Source organism: Pongo abelii, chromosome 23 (genome assembly GCF_028885655.2).
Source record: "Pongo abelii isolate AG06213 chromosome 23, NHGRI_mPonAbe1-v2.0_pri, whole genome shotgun sequence".
Classification (NCBI taxonomy): Eukaryota; Metazoa; Chordata; class Mammalia; order Primates; family Hominidae; genus Pongo; species Pongo abelii.
In genome coordinates this window covers 52,465,548-52,487,157 of record NC_085929.1, presented here as the reverse complement: position 1 = coordinate 52,487,157, position 21,610 = coordinate 52,465,548, and the positions used below count along the sequence as shown (strand labels likewise).

Below are 21,610 nucleotides of genomic sequence, written 5' to 3'. Positions count from 1 at the left end.
TGGAGGGGTGGCTGGGGTGGTCCCCTACCTTCAGAGGCTGGGGAGAGCCAGGCTTTGCAGTCAGCTCTGACTGTGAGCCCAGAGCCCAGCTCGGCTTCCCCTTACCGCCTTCCACGGTGGAGATTCCTGTGGCAGGGAGGACGGGAGGGTGGGAAGAGGCAGAGCCCAAAGGTGGGGGAAAAGCCACAGGATCTGGTCCTGCTCTTGTCTCTGATACCAAATCACTGCCACGTTGCTGTGTGGCCTGGCCCGAGATGCTGCTCCTCTCTAAGCCGACTCTGTAAAATGGGAATGATGAACTCCAACTGGGGGCTCACCGTGGGGAAGGCAGGGATGGCACTCAGGACCTCGGGCCACTTCAGTCAAGGCCCCTGGAGTTCTGAAGGCTCCATAAGCACTCACTCAGCCAGGCTGATGAGTGGCAGAGGAGGCTGCCCCTGGGGAAGTGGGCACTCTGGGCCACAAGGAATCCACGCTGAGCAGTTGGCTAGGAGGCGGTGGCGGCCTAGGAATTCTTGGAGGGAGCATTCCAGAAAAGTGGGCTGCTTGAAAGGTGAGGGGGGTGTGGAATTATGCACAGGGGACTTCTGACCCAGAATGGGTCCCCTGCTTTGGAGAATGCAGATGACCTGTGTGGGGCTGGCCTGGATCCGGCTCACACTCTGTCTGAGACGCTGCATGGCCCAGGCATGGACTGGGCGTGGCTCCCATCTGTTCCTGGAAGGAGGACCCTTCAGGACTATGGCCTGAGGCTGAGTCCCAGGGCCGGGAGCTCAGCCCTGTCTTGCAGTCTGCACAGAGGTGATGGCTCGGCCCCCAGACCTGCCGCTCAGCCAAGTCCAGAGCAGCCAGGAAGGCCGAGGCGCTGGCCCAGCCACAAAGTGTCCAGACTCCCATCCTGGCCATGGGCCAGTGGGGCCTGCCAGCTCCCTCCAACGTGTTCACCTGTCTGTCCACCCACCCATCTGTCCTGAGGTTTCAGGTTGGCATCCTGGTCACCCAGGCCTGCAAGGCACCCCTGCGTCCAACAGATCTGTGGCATCAGGGCCAGGGCCAGGACTGGGAGTCCCATCCTTGCTCGGGTCTCAGCTAGCTGGGTGGTCTCAGGTACTGTGGCATCTCTGGGTGTTTCTATTCCCATCTGTACTGTGGGAAGCAAAGAGAAGGGCCAGAGTAAGACCTAGGGAAGGGCATAGCTGAATTTCAGTCCCAACGGCTTCCTCAGGAGCCCAGCACAGATGTGATCCTGCAGGGAGTGGAGAGGGGAGAACTGAGAGAGACCCTGGTGGACTTCTTGGAGGAGGAGGCACTAAGCTGGGTCTGGAATCTTGCCTGGCTGCTGGAGGGGGCAAAGTGCCTGCCCCTGGACGGGGAGGAGCTAGTCCAGTGTGGCCAGCACCTGGTGCATCCTGATGGGCCCTGGGTGCCAGTAGAGATCTGGAAGGTTCTGAAGTCAGAGGTCAGCGTCCTGCAGTTTGGGAGGTCACAGTGAATGGGTGAGGCTCTCATTTCACAGATTTAGCAGATATGGTGGCTGGGAGTGTCTGCCCTTGACCTCATTAGCTGCGGGCTCCTTGTGTTGGCCAGGGGTGCAATGGACCCCATGGCTGTGGCTCATCCACCTGCAGCAGCCTCAGCCCTGCTGGGGCCCCCAGCTCTTCACCAGCTTTTTCCCAGGCGGTCTGGTTCTTCTCCAGGGTGGGGTCCCAGGCTGCCAGGCCAGGAATGCCAGCTATGTGGGGAGGGTGGGAGGGCAGCCGCCCGCCGGGGGCGCGAGGGAGCAAGCGGACGCTCTGCTCCCTTCCCTGGGAACACTGAGAGCTGAGAGCTGAGCAGAGCAGTGGCGTGGAAAGAGTGGCAGGCGGGACTGTGGTGGAGTGTAGGCTGCAGGATGCCCCACCCACCAGCAGGCCGGTTCTCCCCATTGGACAGACCGGCAAACTGAGGCTCAGGGAGGCCAGTGAGAGCCAGTGGCTGAGCAGAACTCGAACACAGGACCCCAAACCCAAGCAAGCAAGCGAACCTCTTTAGGACACAGCTGCAGGTACCCAGATTGTCACCTCAGCCCCTCACTACACAGATGGGAAACTGAGGCCGGGAGGGGCAGAGAGGGTCAGAGGGATGGCCTCACTCCTGAGCTGGGCCCTGGGGGTATCAGCCCTCTGCTCTCCCCAGCCCCTTCCTTGCCTACCCCCCACCTGTCCAGCTCCCTGTGCCTCCTCGAAGGACGGGGCACCAGCTGTTGAGCCCAGACCTGTCCTATTCATTCTCTCTGGTTCCTTCTTATCGGCGCGCCCAGTTCTGGGCGGCAATGCGTCCCTTCCAGCCTCCTCTGAGGGCAGCGCCAGAGCTGCTGTGGGGTCAGGCGTTATGGGGCAGGTGCAGGTGGAGCTCTGCTCTGGGTGAGTAGGGGTATCTGGCTAGTCTGCAGCCTGTGGCTCATGGGGTCTGCTGAATGACCCCAGACCTGGCCCACATTCTGATCCCCATTTGACAGGCAGGAACACTGAGGCCACCACCAGCCCCTGCCCCATACTCAGCCCCAAGGAACCCTGCTGGGCTCCAAAGCCATAGAAGAGCCCCTATATGGATGGAAAGTTCTGGGCCAACCCTCTGCCCACCTGAGGAAGAGGCTGGCGAGGACTCGGCCCTGGGTGGGCACAGGGGCCAGGTGCTGTCCTCCCGGGTATCTGCTGACTTACTTCCTGGATGGGTGGACCCAGGCCCGCCTCCCTGGCTGATCACAGATAATTGGAACATTCTTCAAATATTTTTGCCAGAAGATGCCTGAGAAGGAAGAATTACAAAGCGCCCCGGGCCAGGAGTGTGGGCCGCAGGAGCCCGGGGCAGCCCGGCAGCCAGGGCCTGGGGCCGGGAGGGAGGCCGGAGATCAGGCCCGGGCTCAGCCAGCCTGTCCCTGCCACCCAGAGAGCTGGGGAGGGGGCTGCCCATGCTCCCTCAGCTTGGGGGGTGGGGTGGCTCATGACCAAGGTGAGCGTAGGGCCTGGCCAGATGCTGGGCAATGCTGGGGACCCCTGCCCTGGGGAGTCTGCCGCTGACACAGTGGCTTTAGGACAGCCTGAGAGGTCAAGCACAGTCTGGGCGCTCCCAGAGGGGGCTGGTGGGTGGAAATGCCTCCCCAAGGAGGGGTCTCTGCAGTGGAGAGCTCAGCAGGTCAGGGGCAGGCCAGCATGCTAGGAAGGAGGAACGGGTGTGGGCAAGAGTGAGGGCTGAGGGGGCAGGCCTGGGGCCACCTGGCCAAAGTGGTCAAGGAGAAGCAGCCTGGGCTGGGGCTGGGAGGTGGCTCAGGCAGGCCCCGAGGCCATGAACCTGCCGGTGTCAGGGTGGGGCGTGGGCCCATGCCAGGGGCAGGATGGCGGGTTGGGTGCCCTGGGGGCAGAGCGGGGCATGCTGGGGAAAGCCTTTCTGACCTCCGATGAGCTTTTTGATAGAGGTCCATGTTATCTGCGGGGGAGGGCAGACGGCCCTAGGGTTCCCGCTTCTGGTTCCTGCGGCTCTGGGGGGGGTCTGGGATGCTGAGGCCCGGGCAGTCTCCAGCTGGGTTCCAGGAAGAAGTCAGATCTCGTGTCTCCCCTACGGAGAGCTGCCCCGGTCCTTCTGGGGAATGCTTTCAGTGGCGGGGTAGGGGCTACTTCCACCCTGAGCTGGGTGGGGTGGGCAGCACTAGGGCTGCTTGGGTGCCATGTTGGGAGCCGGTGTCCAGTCCAGAGCGAGGCGGGAGAGCGGGGGTCCAGCCAGGTGGGAGGAGTCTCTGCTGCTGTGGGGCCATTTGCACCCCCACTGGCAAAACAGAGCTGGGCTGTGGTTTGTGGGGTCGGTTTTTGGGAATTTGGAGGAGAAACGGGATACTGAGGTGGAGGTGCCTGGCTCCCAGGCCTCCTCGGGACATGAGCCCACATCTGTGTCATAGCACAGCCGATTTCTCCCAGGCTGCATCACCAGAAAGACACAGCTTGTCCTGTTGCTGGCGGGGAGCTGTGCCCTCTCGAGGGCAACTTTGGGTGGTTTCACCCTCATAATCCTCACCACCTCATCCCCCAGTTTTAAACGCAGGGCCCTGATGTGGACCGTGGGCATTTTCTCAACCCTATGTGAAGTGGGGGTGCAAGCTGGTTTCGACTGACCTGTAACACAGTCTGAGTGACAAGGGGACACCCCATGGCCATGCTGCTGCCCACCCCCTGTCCAGCCTGCAGCCCCAGCCCCGCTGAGGGTGTCCCAGATGCCCCATCCTGCTGCCTGCACAGACAGGGCCTCTGTCGGGGAAGAGTGTCTCCCGCATGTGTCTGTCAGCCACTCGTCACCCACCATTCATTCACTCATCCTGAGGTGACAGCTGAGGCTCTGCCACGCCTGGCCTTGCACCAGGCCCAGCATATCGTGGGGAGTAAGATGGTTCTGCCATCCTGGACCCAGCTATGGGGGCTTGGACCTGTTCGGGGAGGGCCCGTGACTCAGTCTGGAGCCTGAGAGACTCCTTACAGCTTGGTGCACGTGGGGGGGCGTCCTTCTCCAAGAGCTCCTCAGGGAAGGCCCACCCCCCACAGCCTGGCCCCAGATGCAGCCTCCTGACCCTAGGGACTTACACGGGAGGGTGCCTCTCCAGGAGGACAAGTGACCACACTCTGCCCATCCTGCCCCCGCTGTCTGAGGGTCAGGAATGGGGTATGTCCCAGGGGCAGGGTTGATGACAGGGCACTGGCCAGCCCCAGGACGGGGGGTGGGTTCCAGCCCTGCTCGCTCCCTGCCTTCCTGAGCTGCCAGGAAGGCTGCTGAACCTTTCTGGACCTCCGATTCCTGTTCTGAGGGAAGAGTAATCATGATTATTGTCACCATTCTAGCCCTTGGCCCTCCGAGCTTTGAAATAGCAACCATGAGGGGACTCTGAGGCTAGTCAGGCATGCAGTGGGTGTCCACTCTGCCTCAACCACTGAAGACCCTGATAGCATGAGGGATTTAGGTTAGACTCCTACCTGCTGGGGCAGGCTTTGAAGCGGGAGAAACTCCTGAGCACAGCAGGGGTGTCGGGGAGAGGACAGGGCGGCTCTAATTCTGGTCACAGGTGAGATGCTGCCCACTCCCTGCTACCTGGGCTCAGGGTACCCAAGAGTGAGACGACAGGTCACCCCAAAGCTCCTGAGACTGTTGGAGGAGGGAGCCCCCAGGCTGGGCCTTGGCAGAGATGGTGTCGCCCAGATGAGGGTCTTAGCCAGAGGGGCCACGTTCCACAACCCTGGTCTCCGCATCACTGCTGACGGGCCCTGCTCCTTTCGGAGGAAGGATGGTGGCTATGTGGGCGGCTCTGTCCACTGCCTGAGTGCCAGGCTGGGTACAGGCAGAGCAGGAGGGCACTCCACCAAGCGCCATGAGCCCCCACAACTCCCTGAGGTCTCCTGCCCTTAACCTTCTCACTGCCTGGGAGCTGCTGTGGTGGGCTGTTGCCTGCATTCAGGGTCCAGAGAGGCTGAGGGCCTGGTGGGGACAGGCTGGCTGATGGGCACAGGCTGGGGCAGAGGAGCCCTGGCAGGGCATTCTGGCTCAGCCCAGCTCTGCCTTAGGTCGGTGGCTGGCCCAGGCCAGCGGCCCCATGGAGCATGTGTGCAGGAAAGGCTAGCCCCCATGCGGGCTAGGCACATACAAAGCACAAGGGCATGATTTTTAATGTTGGCATTTGAATTTTGAAGTGTGTTTTCTGTTTTGTTTTTTTTTGAGATGGAGTCTCGCTCCCTCACGCAGGCTGGAGTGCAGTGGTGTGATAGCTCACTGCAACTTTCGCCTCCTGGTTCAAGCAATTCTCCTGCCTCAGCCTCCCAAGTAGCTGAGATCACAGGCGTGCACCACCATGCCTGGCTAATTCTTGTATTTTTAGTAGAGACAGGGTTTCACCCTGTTGGCTAGGCTGGCCTCAAACTCCTGACCTTAGGTGACCCACTCTTCTCGGCTTCCCAAAGTGCTGCAATTACAGGTGTGAGCCACCGCGCCTGGCCTGTTTTCTGTATTTTAATTATTGTAAGAAGCCTGGAGTTTCCATTCCTGCTTTGTTATTGCCCCATTTCAATAAAGTCACATGCTATAATACTTTACTTTTATGCTGAGATATAACTTATGTAAAATGCAGAAATCTCAAGTGGACACCTTAATGCATTTTTACATACATGTACACTATGTCCCGGCTTGGAACATAGAACATTCTGGCATACCGGCAGGCTCCCTCTGCTCACTCCCAGTCGGTGCCACCCACCCAAGAGTAACTACTCTGATTTCTGTCTCCAAGATGAGGTGGGCTTGTCCTGGATTTTTTTTTTTTTTTTTTTTTTTTTTGAGACAGAGTCTCGCTCTGTCACCAGGCTGGAGTGCAGTGGTGCGATCTTGGCTCACTGCAGCCTCCAACTGCCTGATTCAAGCGATTCTCCTGCCTCAGCTTTCTGAGTAGCTGGGATTATAGGCACATGCCACCACGCCCAGCTAATTTTTGTATTTTTAGTAGAGATGGGGCTTCACCGTGTTGGTCAGGATGGTCTCGATCTCCTGACTTCATGATCCGCCTGCCTCAGCCTCCCAACGGGCTGGGATTACAGGCGTGAGCCACTGTGCCTGGCCGGAGATTCTTAGAAGTGGTGGAATCCACACATCCTCTTTCCTGTCTTCTTTCATGCGCCATGACGTCTATGAGGCCCATCCGTGTTGACGCGTGTCAGCAGTTTCCTCGCTGTGTAGTCACGCTGCATGAATGGACCACACTTTATTTATCTGTCCTCCTGTTGACAGACGCCTAGATTGTTTCCCATTTGTGCTATAGACCCATGTGCATATCATTGGGTGATCACATGCACGCGTTTTTCCTGGGTACAGGAGACAGATCGCTGGGTCGCAGGGAAGGGCTGATCTGGGCATGGACCCATCGGTGGTGGGTGCAGTGGCTGACGCGGATACCCAGTGGCTTCACAATTGCTGGTCTTGGGCTTGGGGCCCCATAGATGAAGCTGGTCCCTGATCTCCCGGGGGAGGCTGGATCCTGGGGGTCAGAGATTGTGTGTCCAGTGAATGAGGTCAGTAATGAGCTTGCAGTCTCAAGCTTCAAGGGTTAATAATGAGGGCTGTCACTGCAGGCCAGCGGCCCGTGCTGTGTACGCCACAAGATGGCCCCTCCCAGCGGCTCTGAGATGGATGGGGGCTGTTATCACTCCCATTTGAGAGAGGAGGAAACTGAGACACAGTTAAGAAACTTGCCTGAGTCTCACAGCTAGGAATTTGCAGACTCAGGCACCCCAGGGCTGCGGGGCTGGCCTGGTACCTGGCTAACACTGCAGCCAAGGACTTGCCTGCTGTCCACTTCTGCTCTCTTCTGTCACCTGGCAGTGGTTGAAGGGGCTGGAGTGTCCTCACCTGTCCCTCACCCCCACTGCAGCCACCTCCTCCTGGAGGCAGCCCCACTCACTCCCTTGGGGCCACTCTGCCAAAGAGCAAGTTCGTTCTGCTACCTGGTGGCAGGCCCTCCTTATACACGGGGCGGCTCAAAGCCTGCGCCAGGATACATCTCAGGAAGCTCCTGGACCTCTGCTTGCGCCAGGATGCATCTCAGGAAGCTCCTGGACCTCTGCTGGCCTCTGGCCTGAGACTGCAGGGCCTTGTCCATGGTCCCTGGGGAATGAGGAGGAGGCTTCTTGTCTGCAGGGCTAAACTCTTCTCCCATAAGCACCCTCCCTGCAGCGGACTAGCCCAGGCTGGGGTAAGGAAACTTTCCAGACTTGCAACCTGCCCATCCCATCTGGCATCTCGCCTGTGTCCCGAGGCCCCATTCAATGCAGGGGGACGAGCCGGGGGCAGAATTTTCCATGAAAAAGGTCAGCGACTGAAACATGAATGCCCCTGCTCCCAGCATCTCTGCACTCACAGCCACTCAGAGCCTTCCTGGCCAACCTTCCCTCGGCACCCAGGCAAGCAGCTGAGGATGAGGAAGCCACCCCTGAGAGTTTTCACACTTGGAGCGAAGCTGGGTCCGCCCCACAGGGTTTGCTGAGGGTGCCCATGGCCGGCCCACGCTCCCCAATGGCCCCAGCACACTACCCGCATGGCTCTCTGGCCTCCTCTAAATCACTGGCTATAAAAATAGTTGGTAGATATTTTTCCCCCACTTCCCATGCCGACCATTCTCTAAGGAGGGCCCGTCCCAGTCACCCCTCTCCCCAGCCCCCTCGCTTCCAGGTGGAAGGAATGGCATGGGCCAGGCCTGGGGTGTGGCAGGGCCAGGCCGGCTCAGGGAGGGCAGGGGTCAGACTGGACAGTGCCCGGGGCAGCAGTGGGAGGGCAGGGATGGCAGCTGCATGGGAGCCGCCTGTGCACCTGGGATGAATTGCTGCACAGCCTGAAGGATTTTAAGCAAAGGAAGAACTTAAGCTGTTTTGAGAATGAAAAGCCGACACAGTGCCTGCTCCAGGCCATGTTCCAGCGTGTGTCCCACACTTACTATGTGGCACTCCTTCTTCTACCTGAGTTCTGGATTCAGAGACTGGGCTCCGAGCCTGGCTGTGCAGCGCCAGGCAGGTCCCCTAGCCTCTCTGAGCTCCAGTCTGCACACCAGCAAAATGAGGATGGCACCACTCACCTAGCAAGGTGAGGATTAAATGATACACAGGTGAGGTCTGAGGTCCCAACGGCCCAGAGTCGACCCTCAGAATGGGAGCACTTGGTATTGTTAGTGGAAACACAAACACCCCCACTTAGTAAGGGAGACAATTTTGAAATTATTTCTGAATTATCAACCACATCTAATTATTTATACTCCTGGCATAAAATACAGTGCAGGAGCCTGTATTCTATTCCCCGATGCCTTTACTTCCCCTTTAACCCATGCACGGGCATGCGGGGGGCTGCTGGGGGCTCTAGTCCCTCTGCTCTGTCAGCCCCACGTACCCCGGATAAGTGTGCAAGAAGGCAAGCAGGGCGTCGGCTGGGTGGGCCTCTCGCATCCCCTTCAATTGGGTCCTAATCTTCACTGGGATGCAGAAGTCCTGTATATAGATAGAGTTTTTTAAAATCGTGGTTAAAATACGTAAAATAAAATTTACCACTTTAACTATTTTTAAGTGAACAATTCAGTGGCATTTAGTCCATTCACAATGTGGTGCAGTCACTACCCCCAGTTCCAGAACTTTCCATCACCCCAGATGGAAATTCCATATCCATTAGGCAGCCACTCCCTGTTCCCCGTTCCTCCTCCCAGCCCTGGCAATCACCTTTCTACTTTCTGTCTTGATGGATTTGCCTATTCTGGACATTTCATAGCCGTGGAACCACACAGTACGTGGTTTTGGGGTCTAGCTTCCTTCATGTAACATTGTATTGTTGAGTTCTTCCACACCGTGGCATAACCCAGTGCTTTGCTTGTTTTTATGGCCACATAATGTTCCATTGTATAGATGGACCACATTTGGTTTATCCACTCAGCTGTTGACAGGCACTGAGTTTGTTTCCACCATTTGGCTATTGTGAATAGTGCTACTATGATCATTTGTGTACAAGCTTTAGTCTAAACACCTGTCTTCAGTTCATTTGAATATATACCAAGGGGTGGACTCGCTGGGTGACTCCAGGTTGAACTTATTGAGGAACTGCCAAACCATTGTCTACAGTGGCTATACCATTGTATGCTCCTATTGTCAGTGTGTGAGGGTTTCAGTTTCTCCACATCCTTGGCAACACTTGTTCTTTTCTTTCTTCTTCTTTTTTTTAATCATAGCCATCCTAGTGGGTGTGAGGCGGCATCTCATTTTGGTTTTGGTTTGCACTTCTCCAGTGATTACTGAGGTTGAGCATCTTCTCCAGAGCTTGTTGGTGGTGTGTATATCTTCTTTGGAGAAATGTCTACAAGCACTTTGCTCATTGTAACACTGGTTGTTTGTCTTTTTGTTGTTGAGTTGTAGTTCTTTCAGATGTGGTTCTTAAGTACTGACTTGTTCATTTATTCATTTATCGATTCCACAAACACTCGGGATGGCCACGCCTGGCAGCCCTGAGACCTGACTGAGCGCAGACTTGACACTGTCCTGGAGGGGCCCACCGTCTGCTGGGGAAGCGGGGCATGGACACGGTGACTGTGAGGGGAAGCTGGGGACATGGTGACTGTGAGGGGAAGCCGGGGACACAGACTGTGAGAGGAAGCTGGGGACATGGTGAGGGGGAAGCCAGGCACGGACATGGTGACTGTGAGGGGAAGCCGGGCACGGACACGGTGACTGTGAGGGGAAGCCGGGCACGGACACGGTGACTGTGAGGGGAAGCCGGGCACGGACGTGGTGACTGTGAGGGGAAGCCGGGGACACGGTGAGGGGGAAGCCAGGCATGGACACAGTGACTGTGAGGGGAAGCTGGGGACACAGACTGTGAGAGGAAGCCGGGGACATGGCGAGGGGGAAGCCGGGCATGGACGCGGTGTCTGTGAGACTGCAGAACGAGCTCTACACCCGCAAAACCAGCGCCCACCGCGCTCCCCCTCAGTGCCAGGGAATCAGGAGCTTCAGCAGAGTGGGGCTTTCACCTGGGCCCTGAAAGGGAAATGGAATATGTCAGACAGAAAAACGGAGAAGGGGCAGCAGCCAGGGGAGGGACCAGCAGACACAGCTGGGAGGCGGGGTCATCCAAGGCCAGACCCCACAAGGCCTCTAGTTCCAGGCACAGGGGCTGGGATGGTCCCCTGGGCAATGGGGAGCTATGGATGGGCTTTGAGCAGATTGGCATGGCAGATCTGGGTGCTGGCAGGGCCGGTGGTGGACAGCTGGCTGGAGGCGGGAGGCCAGGGCTTTGGCCATGGCAATGATCCGCTGCCGCCCCCAGGGTCCACACTAAGTCCCATCATGGTCCCCCCAGCAAGGGTACCTACTGCAGATAATGGGGGTTTCTCGGCCCTGAGCCTGCTGGGAGATTGGGACTGGAGAGTGTCCCTCAGGCCGGGACTGAGGCGGGCTCTGCCCCACGGCAAACAGGGTGCCCGGCAGGATTCCCATCCATCTCATTTCCCCAGCTCGGTTTTCCGAGGATCTACAATTACTTTGGGCTGAATTCCCCAGATTCCAGCCCGCTCCCAGCCCCACCCATCCAGATGCTCTTCCTCCACGCCAGCCTGGAGCTTTTCTGCCCATTGTGCCCGTGGGAGACCCAGGGAGGTCTTGGCCAGATTAGTGGGCGGGCCGGGCGGGCCTCGGGGATTGAGTGTCGCCCTGGCAGCCCGGCTGCAGCATGTGCTGTGAGCTCAGGCCACACGGGGACTTTCCAGCTGGCTGTGGGTGCTCGGCCGCCCTGGAAAATCACTGACTTGTTTCCCTCAAGAAAAGGGCGGGCGGGCAGTAGGTAGAGGAAGGGTTCCCAGCACACTAGGGGCCCAGGGCCATGGGCATCAGCTTCAGGGAGCCCCTGGCGGTCCCCCCAACTCCCACATCTTGCCCCCTCACTAAACAAGCCTGATCTGTTGTCTTGAAGCCAAGCGCTGTGCTGAAACCCACTGTTGCCTGCAGGTCTGCCTGAAACCAGCCGCCCCCCTCCTTCCAGCTCACTGCCCCTTCCATGGGTGCTTAAAGCCAGATGACTGGGGCAGCCGCTGTGGAGGGTGGTCCGGCAAGTCCTCAGAAAGTGAAGGGACCACCTGACCCAGCAACTCGTAGGTCCATGCCCCAGAGACTGAAAACAGGTTCAAACAGAAACCTCACCCGCACGTTAATGGCGGCATCACTCACAGTAGTCCAAAGGTGGAAACAGCCGAAATGCCCACCAGCCATGAAAGGATATACAAAATGTGGTCTATCCACACAATGGAATATCACTCAGCCTTAGAAAGGCATGAAGCACTGACCTGTGACCACGTGGATGACCCTTGAAAACACGACGCTAAGTGAAAGAAGCCAGACGCCAAAGGTCACATGATGAAGGATTCCATCCATAGGAAACGTCCAGAATGGGCAAATCCATGGGAACAGAAAGCAGACTGGTGGTTGCTGGGTCAGGGAGGGGAGAACAGGGAGTGACTGATGGGTACAGTTTCCTTCTAGGGTGGTGGAAATATCTGGGAACCTGACGGTGCTAGAGGTTGCATAACACTGAATGTATTAAATGCCACAGAACTGTACACTTCAAAATGGTTCATTTTATGTTATGGGAATTTCACCTCATTAAGAAAACACACAAGGCTGGGTGCGGTGGCTCACACCTGTAATCCCAGCAGTTTGGGAGGCCGAGGCGGGCAGATGACCTGAGGTCAGGAGTTCGAGACCAGCCTGGCCAACATGATGAAATCCTGTCTCTACTAAAAATACAAAAATTAGCCAGGTGTGGTGGTGGGCAACTGTAGTACAGCTACTCGGGAGGCTAAGGCAAAAGGATGGCTTGAACTCGGAATGTGGAGGTTGCAATGAGCTGAGATCACACCACTGCACTCCAGCCTGGGTGACAGAGTGAGACTCTGAAACTCTGTCTCAAAATAAACAAACAAATATATAAACGAACAAATGACAATCCCACTGATATCACTTGAAGTAGAGTGAGCGTGACCTGCGGGTTCCTGTCTAGGGCTTCAGGTCATGAGAGTTGCTAGGAGATTAATGACAAAGTCCCCTCGGGGGACCACTTCGAGGCTGCAGTATTGCAATAAGGCCCCTGCCGAGCCCAGCACACAGTAGGTGCTCAATTTGCTGCAGGCCTAATTTCTTCCTCTGCGTGCACCCAGTCACCCCGACAGGAGAGAAAACAGCAACAGCCGCCATTCCCGGTGCAGGCTTTCTCCCTGTGGTCGTCTGAGCCTGTGGTCGGGTGGTGGGGGATGGGTGTTTTATACCCCCATTTCATGGGTGTGGAAACTGAGGCTCAGACAGGGAGCGCCTTCTCAAAGTTACACACAGGTGGGAGCTGGAGTCAGTACCGGATGGGCTTGGCTGCCGGCCTTTTCAGCAGCCTGCCTGGCCCAGGTGCCACGGAGGGGCCATCAGGGAATTTATAAATGAGGGGAAAGCCCCATTGGTCGGGGAGTTGGGGTCTGCCGCTTAGAGACAGCGCAGACAGTCCCGAGTTGGCGGCTGCCACATCCCAGGCATGATGCTATCTGATCTGAAGGGCTGTGTATCTGATTCAGTGGCCTGGAGAGCTGTGGGACTTGTGGTTGCGTGATTCTCCATTCTGAGGCTCAGAGGCCTGGGTGTGTGTGGCTGGGGTCACGCGTGTGAGTTGGGGTGACTTGTGTGGTATCCTGGGGTCACGCGTGTGAGTTGATGGGAAACAGCCCCTCAAGGGCAGGGATCTGCTTGTGCCCTGGTGGGCGGAGCTAGTGCAGGGCTTGCGACTGAGAGGCTGAGTGGGGGAAAGGTGTTGGGGGTGAGGAGGGGTGCTGGCCGCCGCCGTCTCACGGCCTCTGTCTCCTCCCCTCCGCAGAGCACTGTCATCCGTGGTGGCCCTGGGAGCCAACATCATCTGCAACAAGATTCCTGGCCTAGCCCCGCGGCAGCGTGCCATCTGTCAGAGCCGGCCCGATGCCATCATTGTGATCGGGGAGGGGGCGCAGATGGGCATCAACGAGTGCCAGTACCAGTTCCGCTTTGGACGCTGGAACTGCTCTGCCCTCGGCGAGAAGACCGTCTTCGGGCAAGAGCTCCGAGTAGGTAAGGGCACCTCTGGGCTCAAGGGGCCCAGCCATTGTGGCCAGGGGCAGTGGGCCAGGCCACCCACCGAAGGCCAGCCCAGGCCGCTGTTCCGCGCACGCCTCCTGGGGGGCCGATTTCTTTGCCTTCCTGTGAGCCCTTCTGCGTGCCTGGCCTGGCCCTAGGCAGCACCGCTGCGTCTGGGGCAGGGGAGGCCTCAATGGGAGCCAGGCTGTGTGCAGATGAGGGTCCTTGCTTGGGGCTGGAGGACATCGTCGTGACGTGGCCGTGGGCCCTTGGGCCTGTAGGCTGGTGGCACGGCAGTGCTGGCGGTGCCATGCAGTGGTTGGGGCCCATTCTGTCGCTGCCTAGCAGCCGTGTAGAGGGAGGCACGTTGCCTCTTCTGGCAGCACCTCCATTCCTGTATCTGGAGAGCAGGGAGTAGTAACGCTTACTGCAGGGGGTAGCTGGGGCACAGGAAGTGCTGTGTGAATGTCGTGGATTCCGAGAGTGGAGCTGGGTAGAGGGAGCCGAGTGAACTGTGCGGGATGCTCCAGCATGACATGTGGAGCACGAGGAATCCGATGGCCGGAGGGCAGGGCGGGTGGGCGGGTGTGGGGAGTGGTTTGATGGACACCAAGCAATCACTGAAACCCGCCAGGTGGGCTGGCAAGATCCCTGCTGCCTGTGCACAGCCCATGAGGCCACAACCCCTCCCTGTCCTCACAGCCTCGGGGGTAAGGCTTCATCATGTCCATTTTACAGACAAGGAGACTGAGGCCCAGAGAGGGGCTTTACAAAGTGACTTTTGGGCCGGACCCGGTGGCTCACGCCTGTAATCCCAGCACTTTGGGAGGCCGAGGTGGGTGGATCACCTGAGGTCAAGAGATCGAGACCATCCTGGCCAACATGGTGAAACCCCGTCTCTACTAAAAAGAGAAAAAATAGCCAGACAATCCCAGCTACTTGGGAGGCTGAAGCAGGAGAATTGCTTGAATCCGGGAGGTGGAGGGAGGTTGCAGTGAGCCGAGATGGCACCAGTGCACTCCAGTCTGGGTGAAAGAGCAAGACTCTGTCTCAGGAAGAAAAAAAAAAAATAAAAGGATCTTTGGAGCCTGACCTGGGTTTGAATCCAGCTGTGTGACCTTGAACACATCACTTGGGGCTGCTCAGGGCCTCAGCTTCCCCACTGGTGACGTGAGCTCCAAGCCAGTAGGCCCTCGTATGGGTCCCCGTGGCTCTCCCAGGTGCTCAGTAAACTGCTGTTGTGTGCATGGGAGTGGGGCTAGTGATGTGCCTTGCCCTCCAGGCTGTGGCAAGAGGCGGGGCGGGGGGGATAACTCTGGCACAGTGCCAGGCTTGCAGGGGTGCCCAGCCCATGGGCATAACATGTCCTTCTGATCCTGGAGCCGAGCAGAGCCGCAGCTGCCGGGACACAGGCCAGAGCTAGGTTCTGCAGGGCTTGGAACGCTGGTGTGGGGCTGGGGGTGGCGCAGGGGAAAAGCCCCTGGGGCCCCCTTTGTGGTGAGCAGCCTGTGGGTGGCGCCTGGCACAGCAAGGAGGGTGGCACCGCCCACTCCCTGGGGCCCCACCACCCAAGTGCAGTTCCCTCCCTCCAGGTGCCAGCTGTGGCAGGCAGGGCTGCCCATCCACCCCAGTGGGGAGGGCGTCGGCACGAGTGCTCACTCATGCCAGGGCCCATCTGCCTGCCTGGCCCCTCAGTGCTGAGCTGGCGGGCTCAGAGGCAGCTGTGGGTGCCCCTGCCTCCCGGCCGAGCCCCCGGGGAGTTGTGGTGGAGCTGAGCGTCGATCAGGTGTCCCTCGCCCTTCCTGCTAATCCTTGCTGTCTTGCCGCGCCAGGAAAGGGGCAGACGTGGAAATCGTCCTGCTGCTCGACAGAGGGCTGGGAGCTTGGACTTTATTTGGGACCATGAGACATGGGGTGAGGGACATCTGGGCCACCCTGGGCATCACTGTGGGGTCCCCGAGCTCGCCTGGGGATCAGGCTGTGTGGCCATGTGGCTGTGTGTCCTGTCCTGTTCCTCGATCCTGGAAGCGCTGCATCGCGTCTCAGTCTCTTCTGCTCGGGAGCCCACCTAAGACACCCCCGTTGCTTTCCCGAGCATTTCAGAAGCAAACATTTTGGCAGAGCTGTCCACACCCACCATCCTCACCTCACACCCTTGATCGCCCCCACTGCTCTTGGTCTGGGCCGCTCGTGACCCTCCTGCTGTCAACTGTCCCCCCTCTTCCCTGGCTTCTGGGCCCCGGCTTGTAGCCTGGACTTCTCTGCCCCGTCCCAGCTGGGAAGTGCCGGCTCCTCCAGGTGCACCTTGGCCCCCTCGCCTGGCTCTGCCCTCTCAGCTGCAGGCTCACTCCTGCTCACGGCTTCCATTCCCTGAGACCCATGCGAACCTCTGGCCCGACACACTCAGCACCGTGTTATTTAAATCTCCTGTCCCCAAATTTCTCCCGGCCAGTTGTCTCAGCAGAAACCTGGTATCATTTCCCCATACACCTCAGGGCTCTGCCCCATGGCTGCAGCACGGTCTGCCTTTCTGGCCCTCCCCTGGCAGCTGTCACTGCCTCCTGCCCACGCCAGCCCTAGCTGCTGAGTTAAACAGAAGCTCTTCCTCCAAAATCTGCAGTAGCTCCTTATGGCCTCAGGATAAAGTGAACTTCTTAGCCTGGAATCTGAGTAGCTGCCTCCCATATTCACCCAGGTTCCCCACATCCCTTCTGAAAACTAGAGTTTCAGGCATATCTGGCTCCTCTCTCCTCCCCAAGCACGCCAGGCCCCGCTCCCCTTCCAGGGCTCAGCTGCGGGGAGTCATGAGCAGAAAGAGGGGCCGATCAGGGAGGCCAGCCATGTCCGAGGCCAGCTGGGTGCCCTGGCATGGGCTGGGAGCTGGGCCATAGGTTGGCAGGCTGCCAGGACACTCGTGGGAACAGCCACTCAAGCAGTGCCAATTAATGATTGGCCTGCGTGGGTGGGACAGCCCCTTTCAGGCCTTGACCTTGGGCTGTGCCTAAATCTCGTGGGCTGAAAGGGTACCCCTTAAAAGGGCAAATCAACCCTCTGTGCAAAGTTCCAATCCCTTTTCCATCACCTGGTGTGGGTGCTTGTATGCCTCTGAGGATGGGGCGCTCACTTCTCCCCATTAGACAGATGTTTATTCTAATGACCCTGTACCGGCTTTGCCCTGGGCCCCTGGGTTCCAGTTGCTCTGCTCGCCTCAGAGGGTCAAGGCTCACGCTAGGCCCCACTCCACTGCTGTGGCCCCCCTCGTGCCTGGAGGCCTCCTGAGCCCATCCCAGGCCTATTCCTCATGTGTCGAGAGAGGCTTGTCTCTTGTCTCTTCTGTTGACTGGAAATGAGCTTAGAGGTGACTGTCCCCAGCTGAGCAGTCTTCTGCCACGGCTGGGGGAGGAGAATGAAGGGGCGGCGTGAGCATCAGGAGAACCTCGTATCCCAGGAAAGTCTGTTGGAAACCTGGGGCCCCCCAGCAAGGCAGGGAGTTTCAAACAGGTGCTATCATCGAATCAGGGATGTCAGCAAGGGCTTCCCGGAGGAGGTGACCCAGGCCAGACAGGAGGTGAGCACAGGGAAGGGGGCGCCAGGTGGATGGAACAGCATCTGCTGAGGCTCTGGGGCCAGAAAGGCGAGAGCACTTTTGCAGGAATGACAGGAGCTTCCAGGGCTAACAGGAGAGGCTGGAGGGTGAGGGCAGGGCTGGAGCACCAGTGAAGCTCTGGAGGGCCCAGAAGGCATAGGAGATTCTGAGCAGGTGAGGGCTTCCCTCTGCAGGCCGCTTCCTTCCAACCACTGCGCCGCCCCCCCGCCCCCCCGGAGCCCAGAGTCCCCCAGGACCACGGGCCTGGGCCTGGGGCAGTGACTGCGTGCTCTCGGGCCCCCTAGCCCCACCCTTGAGCTGCCAGGGAACGCTGAGTCCTGCCCATCATGTGCTAGCCTCAGACATGACCAGGCATAGGGACTGCCCCTAATCCATGCTCACGTGAGCAGCCCGGGACACCAGCACAGCTGTCGCCCGCTCCTGTTTGCTTTGGGGGCGAGCTCTGCGTGGGGAGTGTCTTCCTGGGCTGCACACAGCAGGGGCTCAGCAAGGGCTGTCGGCTGCTGGACAGCCTGACGGGCCAAGGGACCCATCTCGGGGTATCTGAGAGGCCAGGGGTCATGGGGTGAGAGGGTGACTCCCAGGCCAGGTGTACCTACTGCCCTGCGGGGCTTTGCAGACCAGGCCCAGTGACCCCCAGGAGGGACGAGGTCTCGAGGGCTGGACTCTTCACTTGTTCACTCTGGTGGTCCCAAGCCACCTCTGGCAGGAAAGTGTAATATGGTACGGGCCAAACGACATGTGCCGTAAGTGTAAGGTATGCATGGATTTTGAAGACTCAAACCCCAAAAGCAAATATAGTGTCTCTTGAATAACTCTTCTACTGATTACGTATTGAGATGGTAAGATTTTGGATCTATTGGCTAAATAAAATATACTATCAAAATTAAGTTCACCAGCCAGGCATGGTGGCTCACACTTGTAATTCCAGCACTTTGGGAAGCTGAGGCGGGTGGATCACTTGAAGTCAGGAGTTTGACACCAGCCTGATTAACATGGTGAAACCCCATCTCTACTAAAAATTCAAAATTAGCTGAGTGTGGTGGCACATGCCTGTACTCCCAGCTACTCAGGAGGCTGAGGCAGGGGAATCACTTGAACCTGGGTGATGGAGGTTGCAGTGAGCCGAGATCACGCCACTGCAGTCCAGCCTGGGCAACAAGAGTGAATCTCCATCTCAAAAAAAAAAAATTAAGTTCACCAAAATTATTTTCACTTTTCTTAATGTGGCTACTAGAAAATTTCAGCTGACACCTGCGGCTCGCCTGAACCTTCCATTGAGCGGTGCTGCACCCATAGGGGACAGGAGGGGGTGGCCCCAAGACATCTGGTCAGGGGCAGAAGGGACATTTGAACCTGGATCTGACCGTCACTCCCAGGACACTGTCCTCCAGTGTGGGGTGGGGCAGTCTGAGGGCAGAGAGTCACTGAGCAGCCGTTTTCGGAGGACAGTCAGCACGGGGGCGGGAGGGCAGCCCCCTTCATCAGGCCTGGTTGTTCATCAGCCTGCATTCATTGAGTGCCTGCTGTATGCCAGGCCAGGGCTTGCACCCAGGACACGATGGGTGAGGACAGGCCAATGGGGCCGGGCCAGGAGGCAATGCCTGCTGGGCCCAGTCTCGTGCTGGCCACACCTTGGTGGTCTGCAGGCCTCAGGCTGATGACCCTGGTCGCTCCCCACCTCCGCCCTCATCCCGGGGGCCCAGCCCAAGTCAGCTCAGCAGACATTTCTGAGGCTCAGGGGCCAGGCAGCCAGGACTGTAGGGACAACTGGGACCTTGAAGGCCAGGGTCAGAAAGCCTTTCCCGGAGGCGAAGCTGCCCAAGCCCACTCCTGGCTCGGGGCGGGATGAGGCCGGGGCTGCCCCTCCCGGGGAAGGCAGCTCACAGGCTCCTGGGAGGATGGAGCCCGAGGGGCTGTGGCAGTGGCAGGGCTGTGCCCCTTCCTGGGGGTGGCATGGAGGCCCTGTGGGCTAGGCGGTTGCTGGTCCTCCAGTCCCAGTCCTTCCACATGGCCCCTCCAAGGCCACCTGGAACTCATCCAAGTTGGGAATTTTCCATCCTCCCCGGCAGGGGCCCTGACAGACGGACAAGAGTGGAGTGGGGATGGGGTCTGGCTGCGGAGAGGCTACGGCCAAGGACACAGGCCCTACCTGCCCGGGTCCCACTGTGTGACCCTGGGTGCAGCCTGGTGCCCTGGGGACCTTGCTGCCCCACCTGCCTCATGAGGGGCCGAGGTGGGGGCTGGGACTCTGCCAGGATTTGGGGTTTCTCCTCAGAATGGGGACATGGAGGTCCCCGCAGAGCTTCCCACATGGGTTCCATGGGCAAAAGCTCCAGAGCCCTGGGCCACTGAGGCAGGACACAGACCCCAGGGTGGGTAGGGCCCCTCCCTCGGCCTCACAGGGGCACAGCCTCCCGGCCCTCAGCCATTACTCAGCCCAACTCCTGCCGCCTTTTCGAGAGAGTCATTTCTTTCCTGGCTGTAGCCCCCGCCTGGGCTGGGCCCTGTCACATGACCACCTGAGGACCTGTCGTCCACACATCACAGATGTGGAGACTGAGGCTCACAAGGAGACCGTGTGACTCACCCAAGGCCATGTGGCCCCCAAGGGCCAGAGAAGCCCACAGGCTGTCAGGGAACTGCCCACCAGGATCCAGGTGCTGAGAGGCCCTGGGGCAGCCCCGGGGAGGAAGGGGTCTCTGTGCCACCTCACACAGGCGGTTGCTGGCTTTGCCAGAGCACTCCCAAGGGCAGGCCACCCTGGGCTGGACACAGGAGGGGCCTCCTGGGCTCCCCCAGCACCTCAGGGCTGGGGAAAAGCTCCTGGAAGGCCAGGTCCTTCCCACTCAGAGCCTGCTGTCCCCACCTGGGGGGCTGCCGCTTGGCGTGTGAGGGCCTCCGCTGGGTCGGAACAAAGGCCTCAGGCGCACGGGCGCCGGCATGTTTGGACCTGGCATGACTTTTTCCCATGATCTGTTTATGACAACGGCAGGGAAGAGCTTAATGTGGAGACGCTGACTCAGCCCGAGCCGGGGCGGGGGCCGGGTGGGGCCGGAGAGAGACAGAGGGACAGAGAGGGACCAAGGGACCAAGAGGGAGAGGGAGAAACAGAGGGGGAAGGACAGAGACATGTGGAGAGACATACAGCAGTACACCTGGCGCACACACACATGCACACACATAAACACATGCACACACGTGCACACATGTGCACACTGCACACACGCACATACACATGCACACTGCACACACACACATGCCTACACACATGCACATACGTGCACACTGCACACGCACACACACACGTGCACACATGCACACACACGCAGCACCCACTCAGGCTGCACCCAGGCCAGGACCATGGGGCCCAGGGTCCAGGCCTGCTCGGAGATGGGTAATATTAATAAAAGCGGCCCAGACGCATCCAGCACTTTTATGTTCCTACCCGTCCTGAGCCCTCCACTGCCTCAACTCACCCACGTAGGACCCCACGAGGTGCGTGCTGCTATCACCTTCGTGTAAGCCACAAAATTAGGCGCAGGGTGTGAGGCAGCCTGTCCAGCCCTCCCTGTCCAGAGCGCGCCTCGGCCGCAGGTGGTCCAGGCTGGGATTGCAGCAGGGCCAGGCAGGCCAGGGCTCTGGGCTTCTGATCCTTCAACTGCACAAGCAGGGATTGGGGCCAAGCTGTGTGGCCTGGCGGCTTCTCTGCCCGTGCCTTGGTCTCTGCCTCCACCCCGATGTCCCCAGCCTGAGCTCTGTGTGTGTCAGGGATGCAGATCCCAGACTAGCTCAGGCAGTGAGTTGTCCCCCTGTGACTGAGCCCTGCTGGGGTCAAAGGGCAGGCTGGGGCGTGGACAGCCACAGGGGGCCATTGTGGGGCCCCACCTGGGCCCTGAGCTTCTCTTCCAGCTTCTGTGCCCAACAGCCACTTCGAGTCCTGTCTAGACCAAGACCCCCAGCCTGGACACGGGCGCCACACCAGCTGGACCGGGTAACACCAGGAGCTGCGGGTGTGGCCCAGGGGTGTCTCCTCACCTCCCTCGGTCTCAATCTCTACACCAGTAAACTGGGGAGGGGGGTACAGTACTCCCCCGTCCAGCTCTAGGCTGTGAAGAGGCTGGGAATCAGGTGGGGTAGGGGGCAGACGGGGGCTCAGAAAACCAAGGAGCTACCCAGCCAACCGTGTCCCAGGGACCCCTCCCCAGCCAGGCCTCAGGGACCCCACCCCACCCTGCATCCCTACCCTACATCAGCCCCAGCAGTCCTTCCCTGAACTATTCTTCAGGAAAGTCTATCTCACAAAAGCTCCCCTGCTAAAGGGATTTTAAAGAAC

At 58.9% G+C, this 21,610-nt stretch overlaps 1 protein-coding gene across 2 annotated transcripts in view; it reads left to right on the top strand.

Annotated features, from left to right (window-relative positions):
- Nucleotides 1–21,610, top strand: part of WNT7B (Wnt family member 7B) — a 55,447-nt gene that overhangs the window by 13,351 nt on the left and 20,486 nt on the right. For both annotated transcript variants that reach the window (XM_024240116.3, XM_024240115.3), the window contains exon 2: nucleotides 13,435–13,661. In XM_024240116.3, the coding sequence (XP_024095884.1) occupies nucleotides 13,435–13,661 (227 nt within the window). The remainder of the gene's footprint in view (nucleotides 1–13,434; nucleotides 13,662–21,610) is intronic.